The following is a 20,260-nucleotide window of genomic DNA, read 5'->3' on the forward strand; positions in this document are numbered from 1 at the left end:
CGTAATGCCAATTCTTATTTTCCGCCTATGAATAAAATATAACGCTCCTATTCTTTGGGGCATGCTGCGTCGGCAGTTGTGCGCAAATATAATAAAATGGTAGTTTTTATGTATTTTGTTTTTAATTCTCGGTAATCGTTAATGCAGCCTTGAAAGCAAAAATGGTTTTCTTCCTCATTTTTGAAAGAAGAAAAAATACATTTTGTTTTCCCAAATGTGTTAATGTTCTTGAGTTTATCTGTTATCGAGCAAATGCGTTCTCTCCCATCAACCGACCGACCGACTTTCCATCGTAGCAAACAGCATTTGTGTTTTAAGCAAGGAATCCCGATATGTTTCTAGCTTTGTTTGCGTAGCCTCGTTATTGCCTCCCGCTGTCAGGCCGGGAGCCTGACGGAATTTTTTTTACAAATCGTTAACAATCTTTAACAGTCCACTCGCAAGCAAGCATTTGATTGCAGTAGACTAACAGATGAATGTACATACATATGCATCGTTCAATGTATACCGTCAAGATGAATGTGTTCTTCCCCCGCACCTACGATTAGCACGGTTGGCTACGTACTGTGCGAAAGAAGTTCAACGTGCATACAGCGTCCGCCATTCGCCACTAAGTAGCGGTGACGTCACCACGGCGCTTTGTGCCAGGCTACGTGCACGTTAAGGCCACGTGAAACTGGCAGGTCACGGGACGGACCCAGGCGTTATGGGTCGACTGATTTGAGATGACCGGCCGATGCAGCACCTGGGTCCCGTACTGTGCCAACTTGCTGCGTTTTAGCCGCCCGGCGCTCCGTTCGTTGTTGTGAGAGCGTCGCTCCTCTTGCCCTCCGTTGTTGCTGGAGGGCGACTGCCTCCAACTCCCTATACGGTACAAGACTGTGCGTGCGTTCATTGATCGGACCTCCCTCTGTTGGAAGTCTGCGGTACTACATGCCCACCTTCATCGATTCATCCCAATTTAAATGTTGAGTTCATTGTTATATTTATGGGACCTTTTTTTGCCAGAATCAAGATGATAAAAAAACCGGCTTTTGCCTTTCTGCCAATAATACAGGAGGTGTTAAGATGTTCAAACACAATGACAAGGCATCAATTTACTTGTGGTAAAACATGCACACAAATATGCTTCGGTAATATATATGCATTGTCCTTGAAACCGATTGGCCTACATTCCCGATGAAGTCTCGTTTGCGAAGGATATTTTAGTTTTGTTGGAGCAAACAAATTGTAAATTGTGGAGTGCTTTGATGTTGTCTGCTGGCTAAGAAATGAGTTTTCAATCGAGATTTTTTAAGTGCCTTGCTCCATCAGTAAAGTTACGTTGAAGGAAAACAATAAAAATAATAAAATATATATAAAACAATACAAATTCTCACGACGTTTCGACCATAACGCATACGGTCATCATCAGGTGTGAAAAACCAACGGCAAGAAACATTTGAAAGAAGTGGCGGTGATGACCGTTTGAGTTATGGTCGAAACGTCGTGAGAATTTTTATTGTTTTATATATATTTTATTATTTTATTGTTTCCCTTCAACGTGACTTTACCGAAAGAGCCAAGAATATGAATTACTGCAGTCACGAAAGCTTCAAATAAAAATTTATTGTATTTCTTATGTACGTATTAATGTTGAACTTCTTTTGCACCGTGCTTAGCCAACCGTGCTAATTGGAGCCGTGGGGAAGGACAACAAACTAAACACAAAAATACCCTGGGGGAATGAAGGGTTGAGTCAACCCTTGATTAGGACTCGAACCCACAATTTTTACACACACATTGGCATCTTTAGGGTCCGGTGACCTAGGTGTGGTGGCTATGCGCAGCGATGATGCAACGCTTAGGAGTCAAGGGTTGTGGTGAAGCACAGGAATTTGAGACACTCCTACAAAACCAGCTTGGCTGTCAGGTGGTGACTGTGAGATTATGGTACAGAAGGTGGTTCATGAACCCATATCTGTGAATCTCTGCATGATATATTCTTATAACATTCAACATTCTCCAGTGCGCGAGTGTGGTCATCCGGAACAGCCCGTGCAATATATAATGACGCAATGCCCGATCCACAAATACGAAAGAGACGTCACAGTGATGATAATACACTACTTCCCTGATGCGGTTATCTGGGCTTGACCACGTGAATTTGAAATTGTAGTTGTTGCTCTGCATCATCATCATCAGCAGCCATACGAAAGAAGAAGGCTATGTATGATAGGGTCCTCGAGAATCCTCGCAACCCACAGAACACCTTTTTAAAAGTGGTAGACTTAGTCGGCCCAAGCATCTTATGCATTGCAGGACCCATTCTGAACAACAGGCCTGAGACTCGGCAAGGCTTTCCTGGACCGTCGAGGAAAAATACAGTTGCAAGTGTAACTTCCTCCCTTCCCCTTCCCCCCCTGTGCATTCTGAACCAAGGTAATATAATTATTTGGCACTGCGTCATCATCATGGAACCTCCTTTGCCAGTACCAGCTTTCTCTGGTGTGGACCAAACAGTTTCAAAGGCATTGCATCATATTATCAGAGTGTTTTTTTCTTTGCATTTTGACTACAAGTATTGTGGTTGATGCAGACATTGATTTCTTGTAAAAAGGTTTCAGTTTGGTGTTTTAACATCTCACAACACAGCTGTTTTGTTGCCAGAATCGACGACAGCAACAAACTCGGAACACATTCGTCGATAATACTTTGGCCTTAAAAGGGAAAAAGGGACCATATATGAGAAAGTAACGTTTTGGGTAATGGCTCCTTCATCATAGCAACGTAAATCACGACCTACTCAATAACTTTAAAGCACTGTGTGGGAATTTTTCAGGATTTTTTTTTTGTGATTATGAAGACTTTTTTCAAGGGAGTCCTGAGCAAGTATTCACGGGAGAGGGGGGTGATGTTACTGGATATAATCCAAATTGAGTAATTTTTTTAGGTGAGTTTTCAGCGTTGGGATGATGTTTTGGCCCATACCAGTTACATTGTGTGGCTTTTTTTTAATCTGCTGCCTGTGGGAAGTAACCAAAAATCCCGGAGAGAACCTACGCCGGAAAGGGTAGACAATATACAAACTACACACAGAAAGGTGCCCGAGTTGGAAATGGAACCCGGGAACGTCTTGCCTTGATGCGCCGGTGTCGCCACCCTGCCACCACCCCGCCACCCTACATCCTCATCGGCGCTGTAATGAACCTCTTGTGTTGACGTGGATGGCAGTGCTTCGTGCAGACAGATCCTTGGCGGGAGGCTTCGGCTAGCGCTAATGGGCCGAGAGAGAATCCTGCGATAATGATGCTTTGTGTGTGCTTGTCCCAGTTGGCGGTGCAGAGATATATTTTTTTCTCTCTGTCCCATTATGTTTTGTTGTATGTGTAGAAAAAATAAAAAACACAACCCTCACTGCTTTTGTTTGACAGGTTTGTCTTCTGGGAATGGACGTCCTGGCTGTGTTGGCAGAGCGCTTACAAGAGAAGTTCAAAAACCATCTCAAATCGAGTGAGTTTTTATGGAGCATGTGCACATTAGTCTTGTAGCCTGTGGTACGCGCGGCGTGAAAATTATACATTCCAGGTTTAAATTTGTGAGCCACGTGACCATAGCTTCTGGAGTAGCGCGACTAAATGTTGCCCAGCCCGCCGGAGAGCGGGCTGGGCATCGGGAAGGTAAGGTAAAAGGTAAAAACAACGAGCCTACCTTTACCCTACCTTTTACCTTACCACAATACAATCACTCTACCCTACCTTTTACTCTTCAGCAGGTAAGGTAAAAGGTTAAAAGCAACGAGCCTACCTTTGCCCTACCTTTTACCCTTACCCCATACAAGTTACCCGATTACAGGGTAATTACTGGGGTACTACACATGAAAAAGGTTTATAACAGGTAAATTCTAGGTAGAGTGCTTTATTAATATAGAATACTCTCGATTATTCCAATTTTACACGCTTTCTTTAAACTCTGTTGTTGTTGTATCCTCAAATCTTGTAACTCAATTTTAACCCACTTCCCAATGTGGTTTCGACTGCAAACTTGGTATACTTATGTCATACTGATAACAATACTATATTCTATCATTAAAAATAAAATAAAAATATTTTTAAACATTTTTTATGTTATGTTTCGGCTTGGGTCTAATTGTCCACTGTCAACTGACGTTGGCTGTAATTGGCCACGGACCCTTACGTTGTGGCAAGCATCGGGGCCAGTTCCTGGAGTCGTGGAGTTCTGCTATTACTCGTAGATTTCATAACAGCGTGTTTTAAAAAAAAGTTTTTTTAAATATTACTTATTAAATGGAGGCCACGGACTGCGCCACGGAGCTTTTAGCGGTAAACAAGGCACCGTATTTACCGGGTAATACTTCGCGCTACCTTTACCCTACCGGGTAATTCTTCCGAGCTTCCTTTACCCTACCCTTTACCTTACCCCTTGGCGTGTCGACACCCTTACCTTTGCCCCTTTTACCCGGTAAAAAAGGTAAATTACCTTACCTTGCCGAGGCCTAGAGCGGGCGTAGAACTTAGTTGTTGGCGACGTTGGTGGACCATTGCGTGGTTCGGGTGGCCGCAGTCCCTGCACCGTGGGGTCATCTTTCGCGTCCCGCGTGTGGAAGAAGAGGTAGCGAGCAGCGGCAGCAGCGGCAGGCGGCGAGCGGTCGCCGTTGTGAAGCGGTTGATGATGAAGCCGCCACAGTTTCCTTGGCATAACGGAGCCCTGCGGGGCTGTGGTGTGGGGCCCCCAATGAGGCTTTGACTCAGAACCTCAGAACTCCACAGCGTTCGCCGGAGGTCTTCAGTGGGTGCAGCCTATGTACGACCCAATACGAGCCCTGGAGCCTGGAGAGTGTTTGGAGGGGCGACCGCCACTCGTCTCTCTCCATATATACACGTACATAATTTGCATGTGTATGTCTGTCCGACCATCCATCCATTTGTCACGCTCTGGATATCCCAGCGGTACCTGGCAGGAACACGCGCGCAAAATACCGAAACGTAATTCCCTCGCCGAGGACATTCCCGGGGAAATTGTTTCAATAGTTCCGTGAGCATCCCATCGCCGCACGTCCTCTCGGCGTTTGAATTGTAGTGAGGCTAAAATTACCCCGCTGGTGCCTCCTAGGTGTGTATGTTAATTACCTTGGGTTTTCGCCGACGCTGAGGTGTACGGTTGTGTGTTTTGTCCTCGTGTGGCAGTCGTGCCCGTGCTGTTGGACCGGCTCGGAGACACCAAGGACCAGGTTCGAGACCAGACACAGACTCTTCTGCTCGCCTTGATGGAGCAATGCGCGCCCCCGCAGGTATTTCTTCTTTCTTAAAATGTGTTTTTTTTCTTTCACTTGTTCTTTGAAACTTTTCACCTTTGTTGACCTCTTGAGGGTGGAACGCAACTCGTATGCAATTGTGCGCGCGCGTGTGCATGTGTGTGCGCGTGCGTCTGTGTGTCTGTGCGCGCGAGTGTATGCGTGTGTGTTTGTGTGCGTGTGTTGTTTAAGTACAGTTCTTCTATGGTCAGGATGAGACCCCCCCCCCCCCCTCATCGGCTAAATCTTGTTACACCAGATTGCATCTTTTGTCACTGAAAGGGATTCCGTGTATACGGATTTAGTCTTTTAGATTTGATTTATTTCAGCTGGAAGTGCCCAATCTGCTGTTAGTATATGTATGTGTGTACAGTAAAACCTTGGATTGCGAGCATAATTCGTTCCGGAAACGTGTTTGTAATCCAAAGCACTCGTATATCAAAGCACTCGTATATCAGTTATGATCACGTGACGCTCTGCAGACAAAGCGTACTACACGTACTACTCGTATTACAAGACCTCGCTCGTTTATCAAATAAATATTTATTTACAAATTTTGCTCGTCTTGCAAAACACTCGCAGACCAGGTTACTCGTAATCCAAGGTTTTACTGTATGTTGAACTTCTTTCTCGCCGTACGTAGCCAACCGTGCTATTCGAAGATACAGTTGGAAGGACGACAAACTGAACATAAAAAGCAGTTCTGAATAAATGAGCTTTCAATCTTGATTTAGGCCCGTATTTCATGGGCGTCCTGTGACGGTACAAATGTTACACAGTACGGATCATAGTTACAGTCATTGTTACGTAGGTAGCAATACAAACAGCAAGATATCGGGTGATAATGATGAGCTTGCTAATATTAATAACAACAACAACAACAATAATAATGTATACTCTTTGGTTCTAAAGTTTAACTTAGCTATTTCAATGAGCCATTTCAATGCTAAATTATATGCTAATTCCTTTGTCAAGGCTCGTGGTCTTTTTCTTCTCACACAGCTTAAAGATCATCATCTAAGCGTGGCTTCTTCCACTCCAGCGCTGTCCTCCAGACAGTCTCGTCCCTTCACCTGATGAAGGCCGCTTGTGTTGTGGCCGAAACGTCGTGATTTTTTGTTATTTTATTTTCACCTACGTGACTTTACCCAATAGAACCAAAGAGTATGGATCCTAGCAGTGACGAAAGCTTTAAATCTAGAAATAATAATGTATCACATTTGTTATTGGCGCCAGTCTCACGGCGCGGTGCCATCATGGAGGAAGGTGACGTTTTTTCGCGGGCGGTTGCAGCCCCCGCTGGGCGCGCTCAGCTGCGTGCGGTCCCAGTCCGAGTAACTCTTGGGTCGATTCTCCACCCGTTCCAGTTTGTTTGGGAGCGGCTGGTGCCGGGATTCAAGCACAAGAACAACCGCGTGCGGGAGGGCACCTGCCTGTGCCTCACCACCACCGTCAGCACGTATGTAGCCGCCCGCAGCCTCCCGCGCCCCCCCTGTCCCCTGTTCACGGGGGGGGTTTTTGTAATTTGTTGAACGGTCTTCGGTTCTCTCTTCAATCTCGCCTGGTATATAGAAGGTCGTAGGTTCTATCCCGACTCTGACTCCTGCTGTATATTTGTAGTTTGCGTGTCTCTCTCTCCCTCATCATCATCACGGTGGCTAGGAGATGTTAACTACCTCGCCTGGTGTGCAGGAGGTCATGTGTTCGATACCGACCCTGACGATGCCTGCTGCTGTTTGTTTAGAGTTTGCGTGTCTCTCTCATCATCACGATCACGGTGGCTAGGATATGTTAACTAGCTCGCCTGGTCTACAGGATGTCGTGGGTTCGATCTCGACCCTGACGCTTGCTGTACATTTGGGGTTTGCACGTTCTCCCTGTGGTCGCGTGAAATTTTCTCCGGGTCCTCCGGTTTTTCCCCTCCACATTTATAATTCACACTCATTTAGAGTATTTGGCCGCTATAAATTTTTACGTGATGATAAGCCATTTCGTTGAGCTATCATTTGTGATAGCCAGGTTGCTTCTGAAAAAGATCTATGTAGCTCAGTGGGCCTTACCTGGTAGAATAATAATAGTAAATAGTAGTTTATTTTTTAACTTTTGTGTTGCTCTACCATGAAGTAGCTTAACTGCTGCGGTGCCCTTATTTGCTTCAACACTTGTTGTCCATAATTGATTCGTTTGGGTCAGATCGCGTATGAGTAATATGCGTGTCACCTCCGATCAGCACGTTTGGCTAGGTACGGTGCCAAAGAAGTTCAACATACATGTACAGATACATACGTAGCGTAAACCCTCTTGCCAGCCGACGCAGCCAGTTAATAAAGTTGTAACGTGATGAACAAACGTGGACAATTTTGTAACTGCTTCAGCAGAACCTCCGGTGGTACTGTTGGAGAGCGAGCTCACAACTTTTTAAGTGATGTGTATGTTTCGCTGGTCGTTACAACCAGCAGGCAGTTGCCACAATTGTGAAATTGTCCTCCGTTCTTGGGCCTTATTTCAGAATCGGAATCAGAATGTTTACTGCAGGAGGAATCTGTTGAGCAATGAAGCTCTTTTTTTCACAGATATCCAAGTAGGGGCACGGGGGTCAGAAAGTCACAACAATAAACAATACAAAAAAACATGGTGAGAGTGCAAAGTATAGGAAAGGTAAGCAAATACCTAGCAAAATAATAATTAAACTAAACTATTTTAGATTTTACCAGGGAAAGCTCACTGAGCTATGTAACTCTCTTTCGGAAGCGCCCTGGCCACAAATGACAGCTCAACGAAGTGGCTTATCATCACGTGGACATTTATAGCAGCCAAAATAATCGAAATATATTCTGCGTTGGGCGGAGGAGGGTTTACGACGCACATTTTTATTCACGCGATTTGACCCAATAAAGCAATTACGAATCATATTCTTGGTTCTTTCGGTAAAGTCACGTAGAAGGGAAACAAATATATTATTTTATTGTTTCCCTTCTACGTGACTTTACCAAAAGAACCAAGAATATGAATCCCTGCAGTCACGAAAACTTTAAATCAAAATTCAATTACGAATTGTAATATCTTGTTGCTTCCCGGGAGCGAAATAAATACTCGGACAAACAGTACCGCCGCCTTCCCATGTTTATCTGTCCAACGTAATATTTGTAACATTTTTAATTTTCATTACGTATCCCCACGGGCCACACCGCGTTCTGGGAGGGCATTTTGACAGCAACATAATTTTGGTTTACAACAGGCAAACCCTGGAACAAGTTTCAACAATCAGTGTCTCATCCAGCACCTCCCTGAAGACCATGTGGCTTGATGGGATGTGTGGAAAAAAAAATGACCTCCACGTTTTTTTTGGGGAGAGAGGCGCCCTCGCCGCTTATTTGTTTCGTTACTTAACATTCTTGACGGGGACGCTCGTGATAATTCTGTTTTATTTTTTTCTTCAGGTTTGGGGCCAAGTGCCTGACCCTCAGCAAAATGGTCCCCTTCCTGTGTAGCCTCTTGGAGGACGCCAATGGCCAGGTAATCCCTCCTTCTGGGGGTTTAAAATCAAACTCATCACCGATCGTCTTCATCATCGGCGGCAGCAGCCACGATCAGTCGACTCCCGGACGACGGCCTCTTCAAGCCGCAGCCTTCTGTGACATGTTCCTCCCCCAGCGCTGCCTCCCTCCTCTCTACGCCGAGGACTGGGACCCTCGCTGCCTGGGGCTCTGCTCTGTGTGCGGCAGCCCCCGCCATCGGCAGTAGTAACAGCAGCAGCAGCAGCGTTCACTCTACACTGACATTTAAGAGACACTTAACCCTTTCCTCCGATAACGTATGTGTACGTTATTTATCAGTTATTCTTCTGATTCCGTTCCGATGACGTTTAAGTGTACGTTATCATTTTTGCTGCTAATTCCGTTCCGATGACGTACATGTACGTTATTTATCAGTTATTCTTCGGATTCCGTTCCGATGACGTATGTGTACGTTATCAGTTATTCCTTTGATTCCGTTCCAATGACGTGCAAGTCTACGTTATCAGTTATTCTTCTGATTCCGTTCGGCCATGCGGGGAGGGTGTGTGGCACAGTTTGGCACCAGCTATCATAGAGTGCGGTCATGTCGCTACAGTTCTCTGCAGTGAGTACAATGTCTTTAAAAACAGTGGTGCTACCACGCCTCTCTAAATAAAATTAACGCTGAACCGCTTGACCCTTTCTGAGATTCAGCGGCCAACGGGACCCCCCCCACCCTGCCAACTTGCAGACGTCTCGGAAACGGGAAAGGGTCAAAGGCCCCATCCTCTCTAACCTGGCATTCAAACGACCACCAAGCTTGGCTGGGCACCTCAGATTCAACGGTCATCTCCATCCGTGAAATATTGTGCGCGTAACAAATAGCATTTTTTTTACAAGTTTATTGTATGCACGTATGTTGAACTTCTTTCGCACTGTACATAGCCAACCGTGATCATTTGAGGTGCGGGGGGAGTACAACAAATTAAACACAAAAAGCAGCTCGAAAGAAGTTAGTTTTCAGTCAAGATTTAAAAGTGCATAGCTCCAGTGGCTTCCTAATATCGGAAGGAAGAGTGTTCCAGACGGCCGCGGAAGCGCATCTGAAAGCGCGCGATGCGGTGACCGTCTTTGATTGATGGTTAGCCAAAAGCTGCAGCTGTGAGGATGACCAGAGATCAGCGAGGTATTGCGGTTCATTTGTTGCAAACACTTTGTGTGTGTGTGTGTAACGAGTGCCAGCTTACAAAATATTCGTTCGCATCAACTTATTTCATCGCTGCCGTCTCTGCGGTGTAACGTGCGACCTCCTGGGAGTGTTCCCCTCCTCCCGTCTGTCGCCGCGGGCAGCTGGCCGCACTGCCATTGGTCAAGACACTTAACAGCGGCCACCACCGGCAGATTTCGCTCCTGGAGCTGCGTGAGCGTGGCTCCCACGTGGACTGACGAGGCGCGCAAATTATTTTCTTCCCCAGTCTGGGTGTCGGTGGACACAGTGGAGGGTTCACGTCGCTCAGCCAGTCTCTGCTTTCGTAATCCGATGGGAAGTCGCACCCATTCGATCTCCCCCCCCACCCCCATCACGCAGCGTGATGGGGGTGGCTGATTAGTGGTTTATACCACTAATCAGCAAGGAAGTGGCACCTGAAATGCCTGCGCCTGCTGGGTGTGGTCGCGTAGATACGCTCGGGTTGTTGTTGCGCGAGTACGATGTCCGACATTCCGCGGCAAGGCTCTTGCCGGGGGACGGCTTCTTCGGCGGCTGAACTCCTCAGGTTCGGCGCGCGACAGAAGCGAAAACGTTGGGCGTCGTCGCGAGCTACGCACGGTGCAACCGGGGAGAGCCGTATGGCACAACCGGGGAGAGCCGTATGGCACAACCGGGGAGAGCCGTATGGCACAACCGGGGAGAGCCGTATGGCACAACCGGGGAGAGCCGTATGGCACAACCGCGAAAATCTGCACCGTCGTTATTCATCCACGCCGGTTTAAGTAATTTACGAAGACCAGCAATGCGCTAAAAATGTAGATTTTTTCTTTTTCAACGGTAGAGTGAGTGACCAACGTTTCGGCAGCAGAACATGTTTACGAGAACGTCTTATTTACTTGTGCAAAAATGGAACAATGTTAAAAAAAAGAAAACCTTACAGAAATGTAACTGTTGAAGTTGATGTCATGCAACCAGGCGAGAAGTGAATGAGGCCAGGCTTAGGGATCTCATTTGCGAGGGTGACCCGGCTCACAAAGATGACATTTTTTATATTCTTAGTTCTTTCGGTAAAGTCACGTTGAAGGGAAACAACAAAATAATAAAATATATATAAAACAATAAAAATTCTCACGACGTTTCGACCAGACGACCGTTTGTGTTATGGTCGAAACGTCGTCAGAATTTTTATTGTTTTATATATATTTTATTATTTTGTTGTTTCCCTTCAACGTGACTTTACTGAAAGAACTAAGCATATGAATTACTGCAGTCACGAAAGCTTTAAATCAAAAGATGACATTGTAACCAGGAAACACCTGCAAGTTTTTGCACACGTGCGAATGCATCTTCCCCTTTCGGTTTCTGGTCATTACACAAACAACAACAACAACAAAAACAACCCTAAGAGGACTGTTGTAAAATATCAAACGGATTTTGCCCTTGTGACGGATTTTTTTTTTTCTCCTCCACCGTGTGCACGTGGATTTGTTTTTACCCTCCACCCTGTGCACGTGGATTTGTTTTTACCCTCCACCCTGTGCACGTGGATTTGTTTTTACCCTCCACCCTGTGCACGTGGATTTGTTTTTACCCAGGTGCGGGACGCAGCGTTGGGGAGTCTGGTGGAGATTTACCGGCACGTTGGCGAGAAAGTTCGCGCCGACCTGGCCAAGGGCAAGGGAATCCACCAGGCTCGGTACGCGTACACCCATCCCTCGCCCCGGGGCTTGCCGCCTCAACAGCGGCAATACAAATAATGAACATTCGTAAAGTGGCGCGTTTCATCCGTAGATCTCAATGTGCCACCCGTGTATGTAAGGCCAGGAAGTAAACAGAACCAGCTGGGTAAACGGGCAGAACTAGTAGGGGGGGTGGGGGGTAAAGGCGAGGTCGCCCACTCGCTCGCCCGCTCGCTCGCCCACTCGCTCGCCCACTCGCTCGCCCACTCGCTCGCCCACTCGCTCGCCCACTCGCTCGCCCACTCGCTCAGAACCAGGATAAAACGTCTAGAAATAGTGTGGCGGGGTAAAGGACAGTTTATTTGCCCACTCGCTCGCCCACTCGCTCGCCCACTCGCTCGCCCACTCGCTCAGAACCAGGATAAAACGTCTAGAAATAGTGTGGCAGGGGTAAAGGACAGTTTATTTGCCCACTCGCTCACCTACTAACTCGCTCGCCCACTCACTTGCCCACCCACTCGCCCGCCCACTTGCCCGCTCACTCGCCCGCCCACTCGCCCGCCCAATCACCCACCTCACTCAGTGGTCTACTCGCTCGCCCACTCACTCGCTCGCCCACTTGCTAAGAACCTCCAGGGTAAAATGGCTAGAACTAATGGTGGGTAGAGGCCAGTTTAAATAGGTGAGTTTTCAAGACAGGACTTAAATATATGTTACGATTCTGTGATAGTCTCATGTAGCGAAGGCAAAGCGTTGTTCCCAAGCTTGGGAGCTGCGCTGGCTAAAGCTCGATCACCCAAGGACATGGGTCTTGACCTCAGAGTACTTAGTAGAATGAGATCCGAAGATCTCAGGGGCCTTGGTGTATTAAGATAGATCAGTTGTTGCATGCTTTGTATAAACCATGCAGTACTGTTCAATGAACGCTCTGCTGCTCACCCAATCATACTCTCGCTCACTCACTCACCCACTCATTCGCTGACCCACCCACTCACTTACTCGCCTACCCATCCACTCGCTCATTCACCCACTCGCTCATCCACCCACTCGCTCACCCACCCACTCGATCACCCATCCACTTGCTCACCCACCCACTCGCTCACCCATCAACTTGCTCACCCACCCACTCGCTCACCCACCACTCACTCAGCCAAATTTGAAACTTGAATCCTTAGATCCCTTCAGTGGTTCTCGTTCGAATAACAGATTGAGCACTCTTTGCTCTGCCTTCATCAAGCCGATTAGTTTACACATTACTTTTCTCCATGGCTTCTTTGTGCCTAATGAATTCACACTCCTTTCCGGAAATCACCTTGGAGTTCTTGTACATCTTAACATTTTAGAGTGCAATTCACCTTCACCCATCCTCATTCAATTATTGTAACATTTAGCCTAGCTGGGGGGTTGGGGGTGGGGGGGGAGTTGGCCAAGAGATCGCAGTGCTTATAGTGGGTTCGTGAACCCATCTGTTTGCACATTTTGAGCGTTACCCCATCGTGTCAGCAGGGGTTTCTCCGTGCACTCCAGTATCCTTTCGCACATTAAAAGCACTGCTTAGACAGTGCACCGCATACAGGGCCCTGTTGAAAACGGGTATTGAGACTCGGCAAAGTTTTTCCTAGCAAAAAAATTGATATAATTATATATTTTTTTATTGTGGATGCATCGTGAGGTGGTCACCCTTTTAAAGGTTTATTTTTAGAACCCTTTTCACGAAGAGCAGGACCGCGCGTGCGTGCGTGCGTGCGTGTGTTCGTGCGTTCGCTCCGAGCTCGTGTGCACTCTTTACGCGTGACCCACTTTTCCGTGCGCTAACGCGACGCGACGCACACAGCCCCCCCCCCCCCCTCTCTCGCCCCCCTCTTCCAGCCACTTTGAACTCTCGACGCACGCTCGCTCTCGTTTCGTTTCCTGGAAAGCTCTCGCTCGCTCGCTTGTTCTCTATCTACAGAGTTGCGCCAAGGAGACAGAGTCGTAGCTTGTGGTCGACGCCGGCGTTGTTGCCGTTGTTGCTGCACAACGTCTCGCCCGGCTGTCTTGGTTGTGGTCGGATTTGTTAAAAATAGCGTCGTCATCCTTGGATAGGGCGAGCTAATTAATTATTAGCGTCTTCACCCCCCCCCCCACCCGGAAACGTGCCCTAATTAATTCATTATTAGTGTCGCGATCCCTGGATACGCGAGCTCATTAATTATTTATTAGTGTCGTCATCCCTAGATACGGGAGCCAATTAATCATGAGTTGAATTTATTTGGTCTCCAGCACTGCATTTTTTTACCTGCTCATCACACCATGCAAAGAAAAGTTTCTGCCCTGCAATTGCTGGCTCACGCCACTGCTGGCGGAAGGGTTGTCCGCTGCAATAAGCCCTCGAGCCCCCCTCTGGCGGGTATTTGGCCTACTCTCCCACGGGGGCCGAACGTCTTGGAAGCGGTGGGAGTACCCACGCTTTAACCCCCATCGCTCGCAATCCTCCGATGGACAGCGACCGCGGTGTGGGTGTTATTTATTCCGCCCCCCGCATCACAGACCGAAAGTCTGCACCTCGGCGATGCATAATGAACCAAACAATCAAGCTGACCCAGCGGCGAACGGGCAGAGGGATGAAAATCCGTTATCATAAGGACAAATGCTACCACTACGGATAATGATCAGCGATTTATACTTCAGCTGCCTGCCTCACTGGTCACTCCGCGCTTCACTCGGCCTCAACGTGTACTCTCTGATATCGTCTTCAGGGGGCGGGGGGGGGGACACGGGACCTGGTTTTTAACGAAACGCCTCTGCTACGTCACGGCGTTGTACGCTCGATAAGAATTCGCAATTGGTAATTTTTTTATTTGGGTCAGATCGCGTTCAGTAAAATGTGCGGCGTACCCCACCCTCCTCCGCCCGCGCACAGCCGATCTCAAATAAAGTCACGTGATAAACAGACGCGCCGATTTGTCGCTGCCAGTGCGGGGCCTGTGTTGCTGGAGAGCGACCCGCACGCGTGAAACGATTGGGCCGGAGGACGAGACGGTGTACGACAACGCATTCTACTCGCGCGATCCGACGAATCGCACTGTTGGTCGCGAAAGTCCTTTGTGTGTTACATTTACACGACGAGAAACGTGCGGTCCCTCTGCAGGCTCAACTCCCTGTTCGCCAGATTCGATGAAGTTCAGAGCTCGGGAAGCATGATTGCTACAGCAGGTATGAGAGAGTTGGATGGCTCTACAGATGCACACTTACCCCCCACGCCCACCGCAAAGAAGGGCTGGGTTCAATTCCCGACTGGACCCGAGCAGTCCGGTAAAGGCTACGCCGCGGGGACCTTTATCTTTGCCAGGCAAGAGCTTCGAGGACGACGATTCGGTGGACGGGAACCGCCCCTCCTCTGCCAGTTCCACCTCTTCCCGGACTCCGGCTCCTCGGCACGCCACCTCCTCTTCAGCGCGGGTTTCCAGCGCCGCCTTCAGCAAGACCCCTTCCGGTACGGGCGACGCGACCGGCCTCGACGCAGCTGCACACGGCGCGCTACCGCTCCTGGCCGCTCGCGTGAAGTCACGTCGGCCGTAGCGACGAGGCGCTGACGTAATCGCCCGCCGAAAGGCGCCACGGCGGCAGGATGTTAGCTACCTCGCCTGGTATACAGGAGGTCATGGGTTCTATCGCGACCCTGACGACAGCTGTATATTTGGAGTTTGCGTGTCTCTCTCTCTCTCTCCACGTGGTCGGGTGGATTTTTATTCGGGTCCTCTGGTTTTTTTCCTTCTACGTTTTAGAATCGACATCACGCATTTAAAGTGTTTGATTGCTATAAATGTCCACACTATGAGCCCCTGCGTTGAGCTATCATTTGTGGCAGCCGGTGTCGCTTCTGAAAAAGAGTTGCATAGCTAAGTTGTGCCTTGCTTAGTAAAATAAAAAAATGGTTTTCGTTTCATTAAGCGGGGAGGATTTAAAGCGGGTGCCCGTGTCGGTCAACCGTTTGCAGCGGCTTCCAAAGAAGGAGCCGGCGCCGTGGACGAGGACGACTTCACGCGCGTGTTTGAAGAAGTCGCTCTGGTGCACGTGAGTCATCCGCGACATCCCGTGAACTTGACGCCTCTTTGCGGGGGGGGCTTGAACACCTCCCTGTATTAACGCCTCCTCTCTTTCATTATTGTTGTTGTTGCCAGGAAGAAGGATAAGAAGCCGTTTATATTTTTTTCACCATCTTGATCCTGGGAAAAAAAGGGGCCCGTAGATATAGCTGCTTAACCCGAGCTATTAACGCATTGTCCTTGTACTGCTCGCCTTTTGGTGGCCTTGGCTCTCCAGCACCGGTGAGAGACAAAGCCATACAAGAGGCTGTCTCTGGCAGAAGCAAATCATTTTGTAGGACAATGCGTACATTATATAAGCACGTTTGGTTTGCGTGTTTTACCACAGGTATGTGTGGTTAATGCAGACTTGATGCCTTGTGACAGAGGTGTCTCTTTGGTGCTTGAACAACTTAACGCCTCCTGCGTTGTTGCCAGAAAGGGTAAAAGCCTTTTCCATTTCCATCGTGTACATTTGTTCGAGTACAAACGTAACCCTGTCGTGTGCGAAAGGAGCTCCCCACTCCAAATGTGTTTACGTTAGTTTGAATGCAATTTTATAAACGGTCGCCCAGAGTGGCGGCTCGTGTTGCTGTCGGCAGTCTTGTACATACATAGATACGGACGGACGCACGTATATACGTACATAATAGTACTCTAAGCAGTATCCTCATTGGTGGATACTGCCATGGCGGACACTGCCCATGGTGGACACTGCCCATGGTGGTGGACACTGTCCATGGTGGTGGACACTGCCCATGGTGGTGGACACTGCCCATGTTGGTGGACACTGCCCATGTTGGTGGACACTGCCCATGGTGGTGGACACTGCCCATGGTGGCAGACACTGTCCATAGTGGCGGACACAACCCATGGTGGACACTGCCCACGATGGTGGATACTACCCATACGTACGTACGTTGAGCTTCTTCCACGCCGTAAGTAGCCAACCGTGCTCATCGGTGGTTGCGGTCTTGCAGGTGCACTCCAGTCGGGAGCTGGAGGAGTCCATTAGCGGTGTCCGTGACGTGCTGTGCGACGACAAGAACGACTGGGAGCAGCGCGTCGCAGCGGTGAGAGTAGCCAGTGTTTGCGCCGCGAATCAGTGCCGCACCCACCCCGGGATTGTTCGCGACGATCGTCACACAGCCCGGATTTTTAATCCCCGTGCGGCAGGTCCGGATGGCATCGGCACGGCCGCTGATTGAGTCGGCCTTGGTTTAGGCGCGCTGTGTGTCCTGCGAGACGCAATGACACATCTGTCAACCCCTTATCAGTACCTTGTTACAGACCAATTCAGACCTCATTGGTCACCCCGTGCCCCTTATAAATCTCAACGTTCATCCTACAAAGTCCCACCACAAGGGAGAAACACAAACAAATAGACAAAAAAAATGTTGCCCCGTATTGAAACGGCCGTACGCCATATGGACTTGAAAAGTTAATTTTCCCGTACAAGAATACGGGGTTAAACTGTATGGGTTGGCATTCATGCAATCATTTGTTCTCTTTTTATTTTATTGCCGTTGTCTTGTGCAGCATTGTGAGATGCAGTTTTGCGTGAGTGACGCTGTATAATAATAAAAAAATATGATTTGTATTAATTGACCTGCAAATGACTCAGTTGTGAAGACAGGCGATAATCATCGCACCCCACTGTATGTATGGAAAATGTTGAACTTCTTTCGCACCGTACATAGCCAACCGTGCCAATCGGAGGTGCAGACTGTGCCTGAACCATCGCGCCTTTCGTGATGGTAGCCTTGCGTTATATGAACGGCGCGAACACCACTGCACCCACGGTCTCATTTCGCCGCACGATAAACGCCGCCAAGTTCTTTTCGGCCTTTTTATCCTGCCATGCGTGTAGCCAAGCGTACAATTGCACATCGGCTCAACTCGTGACTTCTTCAGGCTTCTGCCCAGCAAGCATTTATTTCATCCCTGTTCGTCGGCCATCCAATCATGCGGACCTTGGTTCTCCAATGTAGCCACGCCTAAGGATGGTAAAAAAATGTCAACATTTATCTGGGGCGTGCAAATCGCTGAAGCGGGGAGCAAGGTTGAACCTTAATGTACGCATGTTTTTTTAAATCTATAAATTATTGATAAAGCACCTGTCTCTAAGAATATTCATTGTTTTTATACGGTAGTCTTTCTTGGAAGGGAGGCAGAATGATAATAGTACCATAAGCAGTATCCTCAATGGTGGACACTGCCCATGATGGTGGACACTACCCATGGTGGACACTACTCATTGTGGACACTGCCTGTGATGGTGAATACTGCCATGGTGGACACTGCCCATGGTGAAACACTACTCATGGTGGACACTGCCTATGATGGTGAATACTGCCATGGTGGACACTACCCATGGTGGACACTGCCATGGTAGACACTTCCTTTGATGGTGGACACTGCCACGGTGGACACTTTTTAACGGTGGACACTTGTAACAATTTCCAACATATAGGTAGTTACTACGGCCCAGGTCTCCCCTTTCGGCCCATGTGCCAGCAGCCAGGCCCCTCTCTGTCCCGCGCGAGCGCCCCCCCCCCCCCCCCTCTCGTGTGTTGTTCCGTGTCGTTTTGCGCTCAGCTGAAGAAGCTGCGGGGCTTGCTGCTGGCGGGAGCGGCAGAGCAGGACTCCTTCCCTGGCCACCTGCGCCTGCTGGAGCCGGCGTTCAAGCTGTCGGCCAAAGACCTGCGCTCGCAGGTGGTGCGGGAGGCCTGCATCACGCTTGGGTACGGCTCTATTCACGCACCCGCCCGCCCCTCCGTACGTTCATCCGTCTGTGCTGCCACCGTCGCCGCCTCCCCGTTTTTAGCCAGACGCAAAATCCCCCCCCCCCACCCCCCCCCGCTTGCAATTTTTGGGTCACGTTGCGTTCGCCAGCGCCATTGTGGAGAGTATAACGACGACTCGAATGGTTATTTTGTGTCGCGCGACGTATAATTTTTTTGCGGCGAACTTGGATTCGCATCCTGAAGAGAGAGACGGTCCCTTCTTATAAACATCTGGCAGTTCGCCGGCACTGATCCAAGCAAGTCTGAGTCTGCTGATGAGACACTGATTGTCGACGCCGGTTCGGAGTTTTGCTTGTGCCGATTCAATGCCGTGGGGTTGATAGGGTTGTGTAAAAAAAAAGATTTCTTTTTGTTTCACGTGGAGAGACGGATATATGGAGGAGACAACGAAATTCGTGATTATTTTGCATCACGTGTTATATAATTTTGCATCGAACTAGGATTGTTATCCTAAAGAAAGAAGGTCCCTGCCTATAAACATCTAGAGTTTTTGCTTGTCCTGAATCAATGCTGCTGAATTTATGCACACCCAGAAGGCCACAGGGGCCGTTGAGTCATCTAATCGGATAAATCAAGGATATTTATTGTCGGCTTATCTATCTCCCCATTGTGTTCATTGTTTCGTATGATGCCGGCCACCTATGCCTAGCCTTCATAGGTGTTGCTCGCTAACAGCAATTGGCCCTACTGTCTGTTCAGGCTATACATGGGATATTTGTCTTTATATATGTATCCCGTTCATAATAAAGGTTTTTGGGTTAGATCGCGTTATTTATAAATGTGTCGTAACCCTCCACCACCCGACACAGCCAAACAGTAAAAAATTTGTCACGTTTACAAAGGACAAATAGTTGACTACTTTAGCCCCCCGGTGTGTAGAAGAGTGAATCAACATAATTTAAAATTTGAGTACGACATTTCGCTGGTAATTACATCCAGCATCATCGGGCAATTCGCCAGAATGGTAAAACACTCACTTGCTCCCGGTCTTCAATAGAGCAGCAGGGTGACGTCATCATTTAACTCATTCAGGTGCAGTGATTTGAGGCGGAGGGGGGTATTATAATTATATAATCGATTGGTAATCAGTCAATGGTTATGATTAGTAATGAGTTGTAGATTAGTAATTAGTTGTAATGTGTGTAATTGTGATTATATGCTACGTTAGTAATCCGTTAATTCGTATGTGTTTCCCCTATAAGTAATTGTAGTATGTATTATTTAATAATACGCTTCCAAGCCGCACTAAGCCTGTAGCTGTCAGAGCGATTAAAGTTACTTCTATTTCTTTCAATTTCAATGGATTCTCTAATTAGTCTTTGCCAGTAATAATTAGTTTTACACAACACTTCAATGTTATCAAAATCAATTGAGTGTCCTTGTTGACAAGTATGTTCTGCCACTGCCGACAGTTGTGTTTGAGATAATTTAATATTTCTTTGGTGTTCTTTTAGTCTTATGCTGATGTTACGTCCCGTCTGTCCAATATAGCATCTGCCACATAAACAGTTAATCCGATATACACCTTCTGTTGATAATTTAGGTAATTCTTCTTTAGTGCAAGATACTACGTTTTGAATTTTGTGTACTGTACCAAATCTTACTGTAATGTTTTGCTTCTGCAAAACACGGGCTAATTTGTCAGTTACTCCTGAGATATATGGAATTTTAATTGTTTTCTGCAGTGTTGCTTTGCGATCGTGATTT

At 47.9% G+C, this 20,260-nt stretch overlaps 1 protein-coding gene across 8 annotated transcripts in view; it reads left to right on the top strand.

Annotated features, from left to right (window-relative positions):
• LOC116954778 (CLIP-associating protein 1-like) overlaps positions 1-20,260 on the top strand; it is a 77,723-nt gene that overhangs the window by 14,310 nt on the left and 43,153 nt on the right. For all 8 annotated transcript variants that reach the window (XM_076052511.1, XM_076052517.1, XM_076052512.1 and 5 more), the window contains exons 3-12: positions 3,414-3,492; positions 5,187-5,290; positions 6,661-6,752; positions 8,734-8,809; positions 11,596-11,696; positions 14,810-14,874; positions 15,011-15,154; positions 15,659-15,735; positions 16,727-16,819; positions 18,345-18,490. In XM_076052511.1, the coding sequence (XP_075908626.1) occupies positions 3,414-3,492; positions 5,187-5,290; positions 6,661-6,752; positions 8,734-8,809; positions 11,596-11,696; positions 14,810-14,874; positions 15,011-15,154; positions 15,659-15,735; positions 16,727-16,819; positions 18,345-18,490 (977 nt within the window). The remainder of the gene's footprint in view (positions 1-3,413; positions 3,493-5,186; positions 5,291-6,660; positions 6,753-8,733; positions 8,810-11,595; positions 11,697-14,809; positions 14,875-15,010; positions 15,155-15,658; positions 15,736-16,726; positions 16,820-18,344; positions 18,491-20,260) is intronic.

Source organism: Petromyzon marinus, chromosome 56, assembly GCF_048934315.1.
Source record: "Petromyzon marinus isolate PM22_M1 ecotype Great Lakes invasive population chromosome 56, UKy_Petmar_22M1.pri1.0, whole genome shotgun sequence".
In the NCBI taxonomy this organism is placed as follows: Eukaryota; Metazoa; Chordata; class Hyperoartia; order Petromyzontiformes; family Petromyzontidae; genus Petromyzon; species Petromyzon marinus.